The following is a 14238-nucleotide window of genomic DNA, read 5'->3' as shown; positions in this document are numbered from 1 at the left end:
CATCCTACTGAACTCCGATCTTACCCCCAAACCCTGCTGCATCCACTCAGGTCAACTCCGTGCTCCCAGGGGCTCCGGCCAACGCTTTACCCTCACATTCTGTCGGGAAAAGCTGGCGACTCTGACTTCTGCGTATGCCCCAGCCCTTCCGTCCCGTCAGCGGCTGTGTCCCTTATTTGGGGTATATTTTTACACCAAATGTCCGCTCGGTTATTTCCAGGATGTCAGATCTGGCTTCACATGCCTCGTGCCCCCGTCACCTCAGTGCCCTCGTCGTGCTTATCTTACAACCCTGTGGTGTTGCGTGGAAGCCGTGCTTCTGTTGCCAGTGTTACGAGTGGTCCAGTGTGTTATTGCTCTCTTGAGACCATCGTTGTGACTTGAGGACTCACGTCCCCTGGGAGTGCTGGCTGCTCTGTCAGCCGTGCCTGGGCAGCCCAGGACATCAGGATGGCCACCATGAACCCGACTGCTGGCCCCCTTTGCCTTCTCCTTTGAGCCCCTGGGAACCTTGAGAGGAGACAGCTCCCCAGCCTGGGGTCCACAGTCCTGTGGGTTTGGAGCGACGATGTCCAGGCAGGGCAGCCCTTCTCTCTTCTCCAAAGCTCCTCCGCCCTTGCTCCCTCCCGAGGCTGCCCACTCCAGCGGTCCAGGCCGGGTCAGCAAGTCTGGCCAGGTCCACATGCTTCCTTGTGTCTGTGGTTGCTCTTGTGCTACAAACCCGAACATTTCCGTCTGGCTCTTTATGGAAAATCTGTGCTGACCCCTGGTCCAGGCTGCGGACCCCACAGGTGCAGGACTGCCTTGACCTTAGTCTCGCAGGGTTGGCAAGGACCGTCCCCAGGCAGTGCTGAGCAGCGTGGAAGGACCAGACGATGTTTGTCTCCTTTATCTTCACCTCAGTCTCCCTCCACCCCAGCTGCTGCCACCACTGCCCCAAACCTTCCATCCCAAGCGGCTCTCGGCCTCCCTGAGGGCCCTTCTCAAAGCCTAGGATTGTTTGTTCTCTTACTCAATGGTTTCTGCAGATTCTGTTCGGTGAAAGGAGCCAGCACCTCACATTAACTCACCATCTTGGCAGAAACCGAGTACGCTGTGCCTTGGAATCGGGCACCGCCCCCAGCCTGACCTCGATGGGCCCTGCAGCTGCTTGAACAGATTACTACAACCTGGGCTGCTTCAAGCAGCAGAACTGTGTTCTCTCACAGGGGACCGAAGTCCAAAATCAAGGTGTGTGCAGGGCCGCCCTCCTTCCAGAAGCTCTATGAGAAACTGGCCTTTGCCTCTTCCAGGTCCTGGGGGCTGCAGTGGTCCGAGGCTTGTGGCTGCATCCCTCCAGCCTCCACCTACCTCCACATGTGTGGAGTGTCGTGGGGTGTCGGTGTCGTCTCCTCGTCTGTCTGTCGTCTTCTCTGTGTCGTCTCCTCCCTCTGCCTTTCTCTCACAAGAACACTTGTCACTGGACTTAGGGCCCAGCTGGACTGTCCAGGACAATCCCCTCCTGTTGCCTGAGCAAAGCCCCTGTTCCCAATAAGGTCACATTCTCAGGTTCCGGGAGTTGGGATGGCAAGCCACCATTCAACCCACTGTTGTCATACTAGGAAATCTTCTGTTTACAGAAACCAGTCAGTGGAACCCCCTTCCAGAGCCCCCAAAAGAGAGTATGGAGCAAACAGGATGGGCCCCCTGCCCCTCGGGGCTCAGCCTCCACAGAGACCGTGGGACTCTGCCCGCAGCCTGGCCACACTCACACCTCACCCCTGAGAGCTGGGGGGCACGGACACCCGGCCTCCCCCGTTCCGTCCCGGTGGCATTGCCTGCCTCACCTTGTCCCCCAGCCCTCGTGGAACTTTCCCTCGAGTTCTTTCCTTCCCTCCCCACTCAAGGCCAGAGGACCCACTCTGTGCAAGGAAACCTCCAGTAGTGCCAGTTTAGGGAAGGAGGCGGGGAGGAGGTCCGTGCCCGGGCAGCGAGTGGCCGTGACCGGACACCCGGGCCCCAGCGCCCACACGCAGTGGAAATGCTTCAGGATTGAGAGCCAGGCCCGTGACCTCACTGAGCAGTGATGCGAGCCCAAGGTCAAGGCCGCCCTGCACCTGTGGCATCCGCAGCAGCCTGGGCACCACCCCAGCAAGGGGCACAGACTGCAGCCTGCAGGTTCCCAGCGGGGATATTGGCGGCGGCAGCCGCAGCCATGCACCCCTCCCACCTGCCTTCGGAAACGGGGCTGAGCTTTTGAGGCTGAGGGAGCCCCAGGGCTCTTGTTGTTTTCTGGGATGTGGGAGGGATGCTGATGACAAGGGCTGGTGAGCACATAAATGACTAATCAGAAAAACTAGAGACGTGACATATTCAGACCCCAAGCCACGAAAGGGGTCACGATCTCTAATCCACACAACAGCCCTGCAGGGTAGGTGCCAGCAGCTTGCCTTCTGAATGAAAAAATAGAAATTCCACGAAGGTCGGAAGACTTGCCCAAGCTAGTAGCGCGAAGGCGGGTTCAGACTCAGGACTACAGGAGCACCAAAGGGGACGCTTTTTCTGCCATATGAGGGTGTCCAATAAATTGCAGATTTCCCCCCACCCCCCGTGCCTCCCCCAGGACATCGTCACGTGACTGGTGTGCTCTCCCGGAGTCCTCGGGGACCCTCCTCACAGCAGCCTCACTGCCCCCAGCCCCGCAGACCCTTGAGAGGACACTTACTCACCACCCCAGCTCTTCATCCCTAATCCAGGCTCTCTCGGGGTTGGTGGTTGTGTCTTTCTGGCCCCTGTGTAAAAGCTACAGGGTTTGGGATGAGAGCAGACCAGGGGTGGTGTTTGTTCAGGGATGCTATTGAAAACATAAATGAGAAACTAAGATAATATAAAGAGTAGAATTTAAATGACAGGTAACGTATGTAAACATTCATATGCAAAGGACCAAGGATGGAAAGGTGCAGGGGAAAGGTCAGGTGGAAGGTTCCGGGCACACCTTGGACCCCTGCTGGTGCCAGCTTCTCTGGGGACTGAGGGGTCTCTGGCCAGGGCCCACGTGGATGGGGGTCCCTAGAGCTCCTGCCGTGCGGCACAGATGGGTGCGGACCTAAGGATAGGCGGTGGCCTGGCTCCACCCCTGTCCTCCCAGGGGTGGCAGGACGTGAGGACAATACAGTGACACAGTGATGGCACATGGACAGTCTCAGGCAGAGCAGGACCGGAGTTCGCCAGGCAGAGCAAGGGAGGCTGTAATTTCAAAGGACTCCCAAGCTGCCCACCTTCTGCTGGCTTTGCCACGGGTGACGCTGTTGGCCCGGTCCAGACAGAGCCCCAAGGCTCATCCCCGAGATGAGGGAGGGGGCTTCCTTTGGAGTCAAACAGGCACAGGGACAGAGCCAAGCCCGTGTCCCCCAGAGCTGACATGGCGCAGAGTCTCCTGCCCTCTCTGCGTAGGACACTTCCTGACTTCCTCTCCAATCTCTCGCTCAAAGCCAAGGCTCACAGCCCAATCCAAAAATCTGCAGAAGACTTAAATAGACATTTCTGCAAAGAAGACATACAGGTGGCCAACAGGCACATGAAAAGATGCTCAACATCACTAATCATTAGAGAAATGCAAATCAAAACTACAATGAGGTATCACCTCACACCTGTCAGAATGGCCATCATCAAAAAACCTACAAACAATAAATGCTGGAGAGGGTGTGGAGAAAAGGGAACCCTCCTGCACTGTTGGTGGGAATGTAAACTGGTACAGCCACTATGGGGAATAGTCAGGAGTTTCTTAAAAATCTAAAAATAGAGTTCCCATATGACCCAGCAATCCCACTACTGGGCATATATCCAGACAAGATGAAAACTCTAATTCGAAAAGATACATGCACCCTTATGTTCACAGCAACGCTATTTACAATAGCCAAGACATGGAAACAACCTACACGTCCATTGACAGATGAATGGATAAAGAAGATGTGGTGTATATATATATATATATATATATATACACACATATATATACATACAGTGGAATATTAGTCATAAAAAGAATGAAATAATGTCATTCTCAGCAACATGGGTGGACCTAGAGATTATCATACTAAGTGAAGTAAGCCAGACAGAGAAAGAAAAATACCATGTGGAATCTAGAAAACATGATACAAATGAACTTATCTACAAAACAGAAACAGACTCAAAGACATAGAAAACAAAGTTCTGGTTACCAAAGGGGAAAGGGGGCAAGGGATGAATTAGGAGTATGTGATTAACAGATATACACTACTACATATAAAATAGATAAACAAGGACCTACTGCATAGCACAGGGAACTATATTCAATATTTTGTAATAACCTATAATGGAAAAGATATATGTGTGTGTGTGTGTATCTGAATCACTTTACTGTACCCCTAAAACTAACACAATATTGTAAATCAATTATACTGCAATTAAAAAAAAAAAACAAGGGGGCTTCCCTGGTGGCTCAGTGGTTGAGAGTCCGCCTGCCGATGCAGGGGACGCAGGTTCGTGCCCCAGTCTGGGAGGATCCCACATGCCGTGGAGCGGCTGGGCCCATGAGCCATGGCCGCTAAGCCTGCGCGTCCGGAGCCTGTGCTCCACAACGGGAGAGGCCACAACAGTGAGAGGCCCACGCACCACAAAAAAAACAAGGCTCAACTCCAAAGTGCTTTGCTGGGTGTCAGGCACCTCTGTATTTCCAGGAGACACAGAAGCCACACTGGCAGCTGTGTTTCTGGCTCCCAGGGCATCTAATAAGAGGGGATTTTTCATCTAATTCCCAATAGTCTTTATAAATTCCACTGTTTGAGAGAATTCTCCCGAGTTCCTTTTTCTACCAGATGGCCATTCCAGAGACATCTCTCCTGGGAGCGGAACACAGGTCAGGGACCAGTGGCCCTGGTGTGCAGAGAGCCATACCCCTGCTTCCAGCCAGGAAGCAAGAGAAGCCAGTGGTTTCACTGTGACCCCGGGTGGACGTGAGAGACACTATTTAAACAGTATTTAAAATACTTCTCCAGAGTCTTTTTCTCTGTCAGTCTCCTTAATGCGGAAAAGAGAAAAAGCATTAAGAGGAGTTGAATGCAGGAATGTACCAAAGACCTTTCACGGTTAAAGGCGGGCTGTGAGTGGGCAGCACAAATTGTTCTGCCCAGATAACCTAGCATCCAGCACCCAGGTCGCCAAAGGACGCCCAGTCTCCTGCAAGTCCTTAGGGAAGAGTGTGATTTCACAGGTCACCTCCCTGGTCTCATCAACTCCAAGCCAACCATGAGTTAAAGAGCTGCAATTCCACAATTTTATACCAAACCGTCATTTCAGGAAGTTCCAAGGACTTTCACTTCTCAGCAGCACCGTGAGGAAGAAGCTGCTTTGCTGGGGCCTAATAACCCGTCTCTGAAGGAGCGCCAGGAATCTTAGTGCTTGGCCTCTGCCAGCCAGGCGTTCTGCGTTCAGCTTGCCGGCTGCGGCCAAGAAATCTTTCAACATACTCACAGTGCCTGTATCTCCAAAGTTATTTTTATAGAGGATTTTTATTACCTATGAGATGTCTTTATGCTTTATTGGGAAGAAAACAGAGAAAATAGATAAGCTAAAAAAATAAGGTAAGAAAAGCAAAAGTCAGAATCCTCTCTCAACCAGCAATCGTGTTCATTCCTCCGGACATCCATTCACATATTAACTTTTAGCCAAGACTCCTGCAAGTTAATTTACGGGTAAGTAGGTGAAGTCCATTCCAGAAGTTACCTGACAGCTGTGGCTTCTCGGGAAAGGGCCAGCCTGAGGAATCTTATGCTGCCACATTCCCCTGAAAACATCTACAGCAAAGTCTGCCCAGAGGCAGCCTTTTGGGTAAAGAAACGAGCCAACCCCTCAAGTCCTTCCACACTCGCAGCTCAGTGGCACCTGGGCTCAGAATCCCAAGGAAATAGTCACACTGGAGAGAGTAGTGCTTTGCTCCATCACCACAAACACAGCGGTCTGTGACGGTTAATTTTATGCGTCATCTTGGCCTGGCCGCGGAGTCCAGATGTTTAGTCAAACACCAGTCAAGATGTTGCTGTGAAGGTGATTTTCAGGCGAGATTAACAGAAGACATGCCATAATGTGGGTGGGCCTTGTCTAATCAGCTGAAGCCCTTAAGAGGAAAAAGATTGAGGTTCCCAAGGAAGAGGGAATTCTGCAGACTATGTTGGGACTCCGGTGGCAAAGTCAACTCTTCCCTCCTCTCCAGGCTGCCGGCTGCCCTGAGGATTTCAGACTTGCCAGGCCCAAAGTCACATGAGGCTATTCCACAAAATCCCACTCTCTCCCTTTCTCTTTCTCCTTGAAAACACGCACACGCACACACACACACACACACACCCCTTATTGGTTCTGTTTCTCTGCAGAACCCTGATTAATACACAGCTCCTACGTACATAATGTTTCTCACATCATCATCGCATTTGAAGCTTGGAAACCAGTTGACTGGGAGCCGTGAGTAAGGCGCTGCTGCAGATCCCAAATGCAGAGTCAGGTCCCCAGAGCCACTGCCTCTTGGAGAAGGAAGGGACCCCCCACTGCTGCCCACCCACCTCTCAATATAACTTCATCCCACTCAGGCCTCAGGGACCTCACTTTCCACACGACTCAGACTTCAAAAACAGCTTTCTAATTTATAGATGAGTGCTTTAACATTTTCTCTGGATTTTCAGAAGCCCTCTACCTCAGAAACAGCCTTGCCAATAACTGAATACTCCACTCACCAGGGCTCTTCTGCAGCTAGACCTCAGATAGGACAGTGTCTTTCCAGGGGTCCAGAGGAATCCTGTGTTTAAGAAACACACAGGCCAAAGCCACAAAGACTCCAGTGTCTTCTAGGAACAAGGGCCAGAAAGAAACATGTCATCAGTCACTCAGACACCTTTATAGAGCACTGCATATTCTCCCATGGCTGCCATAACAAAGGACGACAAGCAAGGTGGCTGAGAACAACAAAAATTCATTGTCTCACAGGTCAAGAGAGCAAGCCCAAAATCAAGGTATCGGCAGGCTTGGTTCCTTCTGGAGGCCAGGGGAAATGGCCCCATGCTTCTCGCCCAGCTTCAGGTGCTTCCGGCAGCCCCTGACGTCGTTCCTGGTCTTGTGGCTGCACCCCTCCCATCTCTGCCTCAGAATCCACATCGCCTCTTCCCTTGTGTGTCTCTGCTTGTCTGTCCTCTTCTCATCATGACCCCAGCAATTGGATTTAGGGCCCGCTTTACACCAGAATGATCTCGTCTTAACAAATTACATCTGCAACGACCCTATTTCCAAAGAATGTCGCATCTGAGGTTCCAGGTGGACATGAATTTGGGAGGACACTATTCAACCCCCTACAAAGCACCATTAGGTCCAAAAGCCAAAACAAAACCATCCATCATCACGTTACTTACTGCGTGCTCGCTGGGTACCCGGTAATCTACCATGTGAGTGTGTGAGCTCAAAGACCTCAGAGCTGTGACTTCCATCCCAAAGACTGGGGTTCTCCTAACCATGCTGAGGACACGGGGGTCTCCTCCACGTGGCTCTTCCAGTGCAGGAGTGTCATCTGCTCACAGCAGCCTGGTGCACCTGGAGCATCCTCTCAGGACGGAGGGAAGGGCAGGGGCCAGGGTGGCTCGGGACAGCCATGCCCTTGAGACCTCTCGGAGCATCCCTCTTGACCATGAGCCGTTCGTCGCGCATTTCAGGAGGTGAGTCTCCACCCCCGCCCCTGCCTCTCCAGCCCAGATTCTGACTGTAGCCCTGCAGCGGCCACAGCTCATGGTTCTAGACACAAGAGTGAGCAGGGTCATGTGTGTCCCGGGTGCTGGCCAGTCAGGGATGGACCGAGCCTGCTGAGAAGCCCTCCGCTGGACCAGCGGGGAGCGGGTCACTGGATCCACCCAGGTAAACCTCACAGACACCCCACATGGGGTCCCAGGAGCCAGACTGTCATCTCTCCCCAAAGATCTGAGGCCTCCCTGTGTGGAGTCCTGTTCACCCACACCTGTCATAAATCGTTTCTAGCTAGAGATACAGACCAGGGAGCAGCGGACTGTGGCTCCCGGTGTTCTCGTAAATAACGTCTTGCAGGTGCCCCCGGGGGCTCAGGGGCTCCTGGCGAAAGCAGTAGAGTAGCACCTCCAGTTCTCAAAGTGTCCCCTCAGTAACTCTGGGTCCTCTTACGGCTGCCACCAGAGACCCCGGGGGACATCATTCCCCTCTGTCAGCAGGGCGGAGCAGAGAGCCGTGGGCGCAGGGGCTGGAGCAATGCCACCCTGTCGACCAAAATGATCAATCGACAGTCTATACTAGGAATAGGAAAGAGATTTATCTGAGCCAAGCTGAGGGCCACAGCCCGGAAGCCAGCCTCCCAGATAACCCGGAACTGCTCTGCAGGAGCATGGTTTTCAGAACAGCTGTGTACCTCGTCAGAACAAAAAACATTAACATTAAGCAAGTCAGGGATACATTCTTCCAAAGCATTTTTAAAAAACAGAGCAGCAGGTACACGGCGAGCCAGCATGGCCTTGGCCCTGGGAAGGGAGTCTTATCCTCAAAGGAGCGCCAGCGTCGGCGTACCAGGAAGGGAGGCATTTCATCTTTATTTTTAATGTGGACATTCTTTACTTCTAGTCAGTGCGCCCTTTTCTTTAATGATTAGAGCAGACGTACAATGTATGTTTGATGGGCCACAAACAGGATGTTCTAGTTAACATACAATTCAAGTTAACACAGGTATAAGCCAGAACGACTCCCCCAGACCTCAATATGTGAACATTTCTTTTACCAGCACCAACCCACACTGAGACGAAGCTGCTTGGCTGAAAGAGGGTTCACTACTCCACACACACACACTCATGCACACATACACACTCACACACCACACGCACACACACGTGCACGCACACTCACACTCGCGTGCACGCGTGCAACACGCGTGCTGCACTCTCACAGTCACACGCTAGCACTCGCTCACACATGTGCGCACACACTCGCTGCACACTTGCACACGTGTGCACACACGTACAGACACACGCACACAGACTCACACGCTGCACACTCGCACATGCACAGTCACACTCACACGTGCACACGCGATGTGCACACTCGCACACACAATACTCACAGACACACTCACACACGCACACACACGCAGGCTCCCACGATGGTGCCCAGGAAGCTGCCTCCAGCTGCTGTGGTCTCACAGTGCCCACTGCCCCCGAGGCCCAGGTGCTGTGCGCACATCTGCAGGGAGAGGACCCACCTCGAGACAGGACCACACCTCATGTGACTGCTTCTCCACCATCACCACTCTTCACAGAGCCACTCTGACCACCGCGGACCCTAAGCTCCCCTGGGCATTCCGACAGAATCCATCCCAGTGGCCTCAGCCTGCAGCCCGGGGTAGAAGCCACCCGCCACCCTCCTTATACACTCCCCCTCACCAGCGCCCCCCGACTCCAGACTTTCTGGGAACCCACCACCCATATAACCTCCATCACCAGGAACGGGCAGCCATGACAGGAAGGAGAAGCGCCCGTGACTGGCCCTCTGGGGTCCAGGTACTGCTCTGGAACTTCCCTCGAAGTCTGACGGAGGCCCAGGAAGGGCCGCGTGGCCCCTGCGCACGTCCAAGGAGAACAACCCGGGAGGTGTCCTCCCCAGGACAGGCTCCTTGAGATGAGGCTCGACGGCGCTTAAATGACCTTTGCTATAATCTATGATTATTCAGTATATGAATGAGTTCAGTTCTGAGGGCCAAGTGAAATGGAGAACAATGTTCAGTTATTTCGAATAGCATAAGTATACAGCTTTTTTAACAACTTGAGGACATGGTTGTTAAATGAAAAGAGTCCGATGAATCTACCCAGAAAGTATGTGGAAAGCACGAGTCTGATGAATCTACCCAGAAAGTATGTGGAAAGCCCACGAGAAGGAAATATATCACATGTGATAAATGGCTGGATTCCCTGATATGACGGATGGTTTTTTTCTAGCTTTCTTGTGTGTTAAATCTTTCCACATGTATATAAATAGCTTTTATAATAAAAATAAACTTGTTTATTATTTATTTTACAATGGAAATACATGTATTTCTTTTATAATAATAATAAACTTGTTTAAACAGTAATTATGACAATTCTGGAAAAGCCTAGAAAAAATAATTTTTCAATGATCGGAGCAGGACGAAAGTGGCTTGCATGTAATGAATGCAGCTATGAAAAGCCATGTAGGTGCCTGGGAAGGATCACGAGGATATCATTCAGTGGTGATGGCCTCGAGTGGCTTGTCCCTTCACCTTTGCATTGGAAACTGGGACTTAAAGGAGGAGGGAGACAGCCGCAGGGTCCCCTCTGTGTCAGCCGTCACGCAGCTGCGAGCACCCAGGCTGCTGGCACCTGACTGCAATTGCCCAAAGCATGAAGGAGGAAGGCTAATGTGTTTTAAAACCACTCAGCCCAAATGAAATTATATAACCCAGGAAGGGACACATCACATCGCTGATGAGAGTTAAAAAAAAAAAAATAGAAGAAAGAAAAGAAAAAAACCCAACTGTCTCCTGATTCCGCCCAATGAGGGAAGCGGGCGGGGAGGGACGGGTGGGTGTCGGGTCGACTGCTTCCTCCTGGGACTATAAAAGCGGGGAGTTGGCTGCTACCTGGGTCACTGTTCCTGGTCACAGCACCTGCCAGCCTCGTGCGAGCCTCGGTGAGTAGCTCCCAGGGTGCTGGAGAGGGTGGGGGTCCCTGACACTCCACCCTCCTCTGTCAACCTTCCCTCCGCATCCGGGCAGGGGTCAGTCCTGGCAGCCAGGACCAGCGCTGGCGGGGACGGAAGGGGCAGCCACCACGTCGCTTGTGCATCTGACAGCCACGCCGGCCTGCCGGGGCCCCGGTGCACAAGGCTGTCCGTGGTGGAGACAAAAGGTGAAGCCGTCCAGGCAGCTCTGCTGGGAATGCAGACCAGGAATCCCGCCGGCCAGGCGACAGCCAACCTCCAACTCTCAGGAGGCAGGTCCTTCCTCTGGTATCAGGTGCTGTCAGGGTTCTCCTAAGACACCCTCCACCCAGCGAGGGTCCCAGCCCAGGGGGAGGAGCAAACACCCCAGTGTCTCTGGGTGCATCTCTTTATTACTCTGCTTGGTTTTTTTTTTTTTTTTTTGGCTGCGGGGATCTTAGTTCCCCGATCAGGGATTGAACCTGGGTCCCAGCAGTGAAAGTCCAACCACCGGACCGCCAGGAGGCGCCCTTTATTACTCTGCTTTGATGATGGTACCTCCATTTCCTCTAAGTCGGAGTCCCCCTGCCACTGAGTGTGAGACACCCCAACACGTCTCTGGAAAGGAAAGGGGTGGGCATCTTAAATCTCTTGCATGGAGAGCACCTTCCGGGGGCTGGAAAGCCAAGGTCGGCAGAGGGGTCCTCCCTGAAACAGGCAGCTTCTCTGGCATCTTCTGCGGGTTCCTGAAGTACCAAGGGTGGGTGGGGTGGGAGGAGCCAGCCCTATGAGCTGGGGGCACCTGCGGAAGGAGCTGCTAGGTCTGCGGGATGGACGCTGTTCAGGGCCTCAGCCCCGGCAGGGTGAGAAGTGAGTTTTCTGTTGCCCTCAGCACCCTCTCCCCCAGCGCCGGTACTGGGGGTGTCCTGCTGCACGAGGACAGGTCCCACCTGCTGCACGTTGATCTTGGAGACTCAGCAGCTGGGATCTGGGGTCGTGGGGAGGGTAAGTGCTCTTGGGAAGGATGGAAGATGATGACACTTCTGCAGTGCCCGGCGGGCGGCTGACGTTCTCCAGCCGGCACAGGGCAGGATGGGAGCGGGCCGAGGGAGGGAAAGAACCCTGCACCAGGGTCCCGGCCCCTGAGCGTGGTCCAGGCTCAGCAGCCCCCCGGCTCCCCTCCCTGGGCACGTCTGAGGTTGGGCCGCACCTCGTCCACCTCTGCAGCAACCCTGGCTCCTCCGGGCAGCTCCCCCGCAATGCGCTCACCTCTGCCCTCCCTGCCGAGGCCAGGTGTGCACACCCACAGTGGTGCGGAGCCCTCCCGCACTCCTGTCTCCCTGACGCAGACAGGCAGACAGATGGGGGCAGTTCCAAGAGAGCCCCGCTCTCTACATCCACAGCTCACATTCCTGCCGGCTTCCTTCTGAGGACAGAGGGTCCTTGCAAACAGGACTGAGCACGGCAGAGGCCACCACACACGTGGTCACCTCATTTAGTGCTCACTGTACGGAGGAGAGGCTGGGGTCCCCAGGGGAGCAAGGGACTGTGCAGAGAGCCAGGTCGCCTGCTGCCTCTGTGCTCACTGCCATCCCAGCAGAGCAGAGAAACGCGCAGCAGAGCACAGCTGCCCGCACACGCGTGTAACCCCATGCACACCCCCTCACGTACACAGGGGCGTGAAAACACACGCACACCCTGTCGTACACAGGTGCACACCCATGCACGCGTGCATTCACACATACACACGCTCACGCACATGGGCACGTCCACTCTGACATGCACAGCGCTCACGTTATCTGAAGGTCCCAGCTCTGTGCGCACGCGCCCTCATGCGCTCTCACCTTTACCCCTGCCCCAGGCTGCGCCCTCCCGTGTGGGACCCCAGCTCCAGCGGGCCTCTCAAGGAGCCAGAGGATGAACGCACCGGGGGCCTGGCTCCTGTGCCTGCTGCTGCTGGGCCTGGCCCACCAGCACTCCACAGAGCTCCGCAGTGAGTGCCCGGACCCCTGGCCTGCGCTCCCACCCCTCCGCCCCGGGGTCACGGTGGGGGCCCGGCCGCCTCCTGAGCTGGGGCACCATCCTCGCTAAGTGCCCCAGGGCTGGGGGCTCGGCCTCCTGCCCACCAGACCTCTCCCCACAGCGTCCCTGACACCTGCTCCCAAGGGCCCTGCCCGACGTTCGGGGGAGGGCTTCTCTCCTCACCACCAGGGCAGCCTGGGGCTGAGGCCACTTTGCCCATGAGAACGGGCTTGTGGGGACAGGAAGGGAAGGGGGACTTCGTCCTGGTGTGAGCTTGAATTCCCATTTCCCGAAGCCACCGCACCCCCCAGAAACGGCCTGGCCAGGCCCTCTGGGCACCCCTCCTGCACGCGCAGGTCCCAGCATGGCCTGGCGACTGGGCAGCAGTGAGCTGCGTGCACTGGGCCCTGCCACCGCGGTTGCACACACCGGGGCACGTGCATTCACACGCTGTTCTCTCTCTTTCCAGCCCCCGACATCAATCCTGCCTGGTACACGGGCCGTGGAATCCGGCCTGTGGGCCGCTTTGGCCGGAGGAGAGCAGCCCTGGGGGATGGACCAAAGCCTGGCCTCCAGCGCCCGCCGGCCTGCTTCCCCCTGGCAGGAGGCGCTGAGCCCTCCCAGGGGGGCTGACAGCTCAGCTCCTCCAGGAATAGCCCCAGGGGCCTGTCTCCAGACCCCCGCCCCCTCCTCCACAGGCTACGTCCCCTTCAGTCCCAATAAAAGCAGCTGGCCTTGTTTGCAAGTGTCTGTGTGGGGACAAAGTGGGAGGTGCTTTCCCTCGTGGGACGTTAGCCTAGAGGACCCTTAGAGCCCAGAGGCTCTAGGACTTGTCCAAGGGCGCCCAGCATGGAGTAGGGAGGCTGGGATGTCCTTGGTCGCTGCAGCTCCTACCACCCTCCCCCAGCCGCCCTGAATGGCTGCTCAGGCTGTGCACTGCACGAGGCCACCACGCAGGAGGCCCCAGTGGAGGGCAGCCCCGCCCCCCGGCCTGCCCTGCCCTCTCTCTGCCCCAGGCCTTCTCGCCTCCCTGTTGGTACTCAGGGGAGACAAAGAAGCACGGGTGGCTTGTTTCCAGTACTCTCAGGTTCACGTATTTCAACCCCAGCTTGCGTCCCTTTCAAATCGCACGGGGACGTCCCTGTGTCCTGTCTCAAAGGGAACTCGCTTTGGCATCAGGGAACACACAGCCGCTAACTTCTCGGAGCCCCGGTTCCCACGCCTGAACCTGGGGCTAATGACCACCCCCCTCACTCCTGAGCTCAGGTTGGTGCAGCCAGCAAGTGTGGATGCGCTGTGAGCGTGAACCCCCTTCTCCAAGGCGCACCCCCTAGTCCAGCACTGGGGTGGGGGGCAGGGCAGGTTTAACCAGTTGCTTCTGAGCCCAGAGCTCAGGGCCCGTCAGGCCTCTGCCCACAGGGTCCCAGGAGCCTGCCCGGACCACGGGACTCCTTCTGTCCATCCACACTCAGGAGGGCTCAGGATGCAGAGCAA

The 14238-nt window shown here is 55.2% G+C and overlaps 1 protein-coding gene across 1 annotated transcript; it reads left to right on the top strand.

Moving 5' to 3' along the window:
* Window positions 1–12639: 12639 nt before the first annotated feature.
* Window positions 12640–13377, top strand: PRLH (prolactin releasing hormone). The gene is made up of 2 exons (XM_030857293.2): window positions 12640–12715; window positions 13214–13377. Exons 1-2 carry the CDS (start codon window positions 12640–12642, stop codon window positions 13375–13377), a joined length of 240 nt encoding a protein of 79 aa, XP_030713153.1.
* The last annotated feature ends 861 nt before the right edge of the window (window positions 13378–14238 follow it).

Source organism: Globicephala melas, chromosome 7 (assembly GCF_963455315.2).
Source record: "Globicephala melas chromosome 7, mGloMel1.2, whole genome shotgun sequence".
Lineage (NCBI taxonomy): Eukaryota > Metazoa > Chordata > Mammalia > Artiodactyla > Delphinidae > Globicephala > Globicephala melas.
This window is presented reverse-complemented; position numbering and strand designations above follow the sequence as displayed.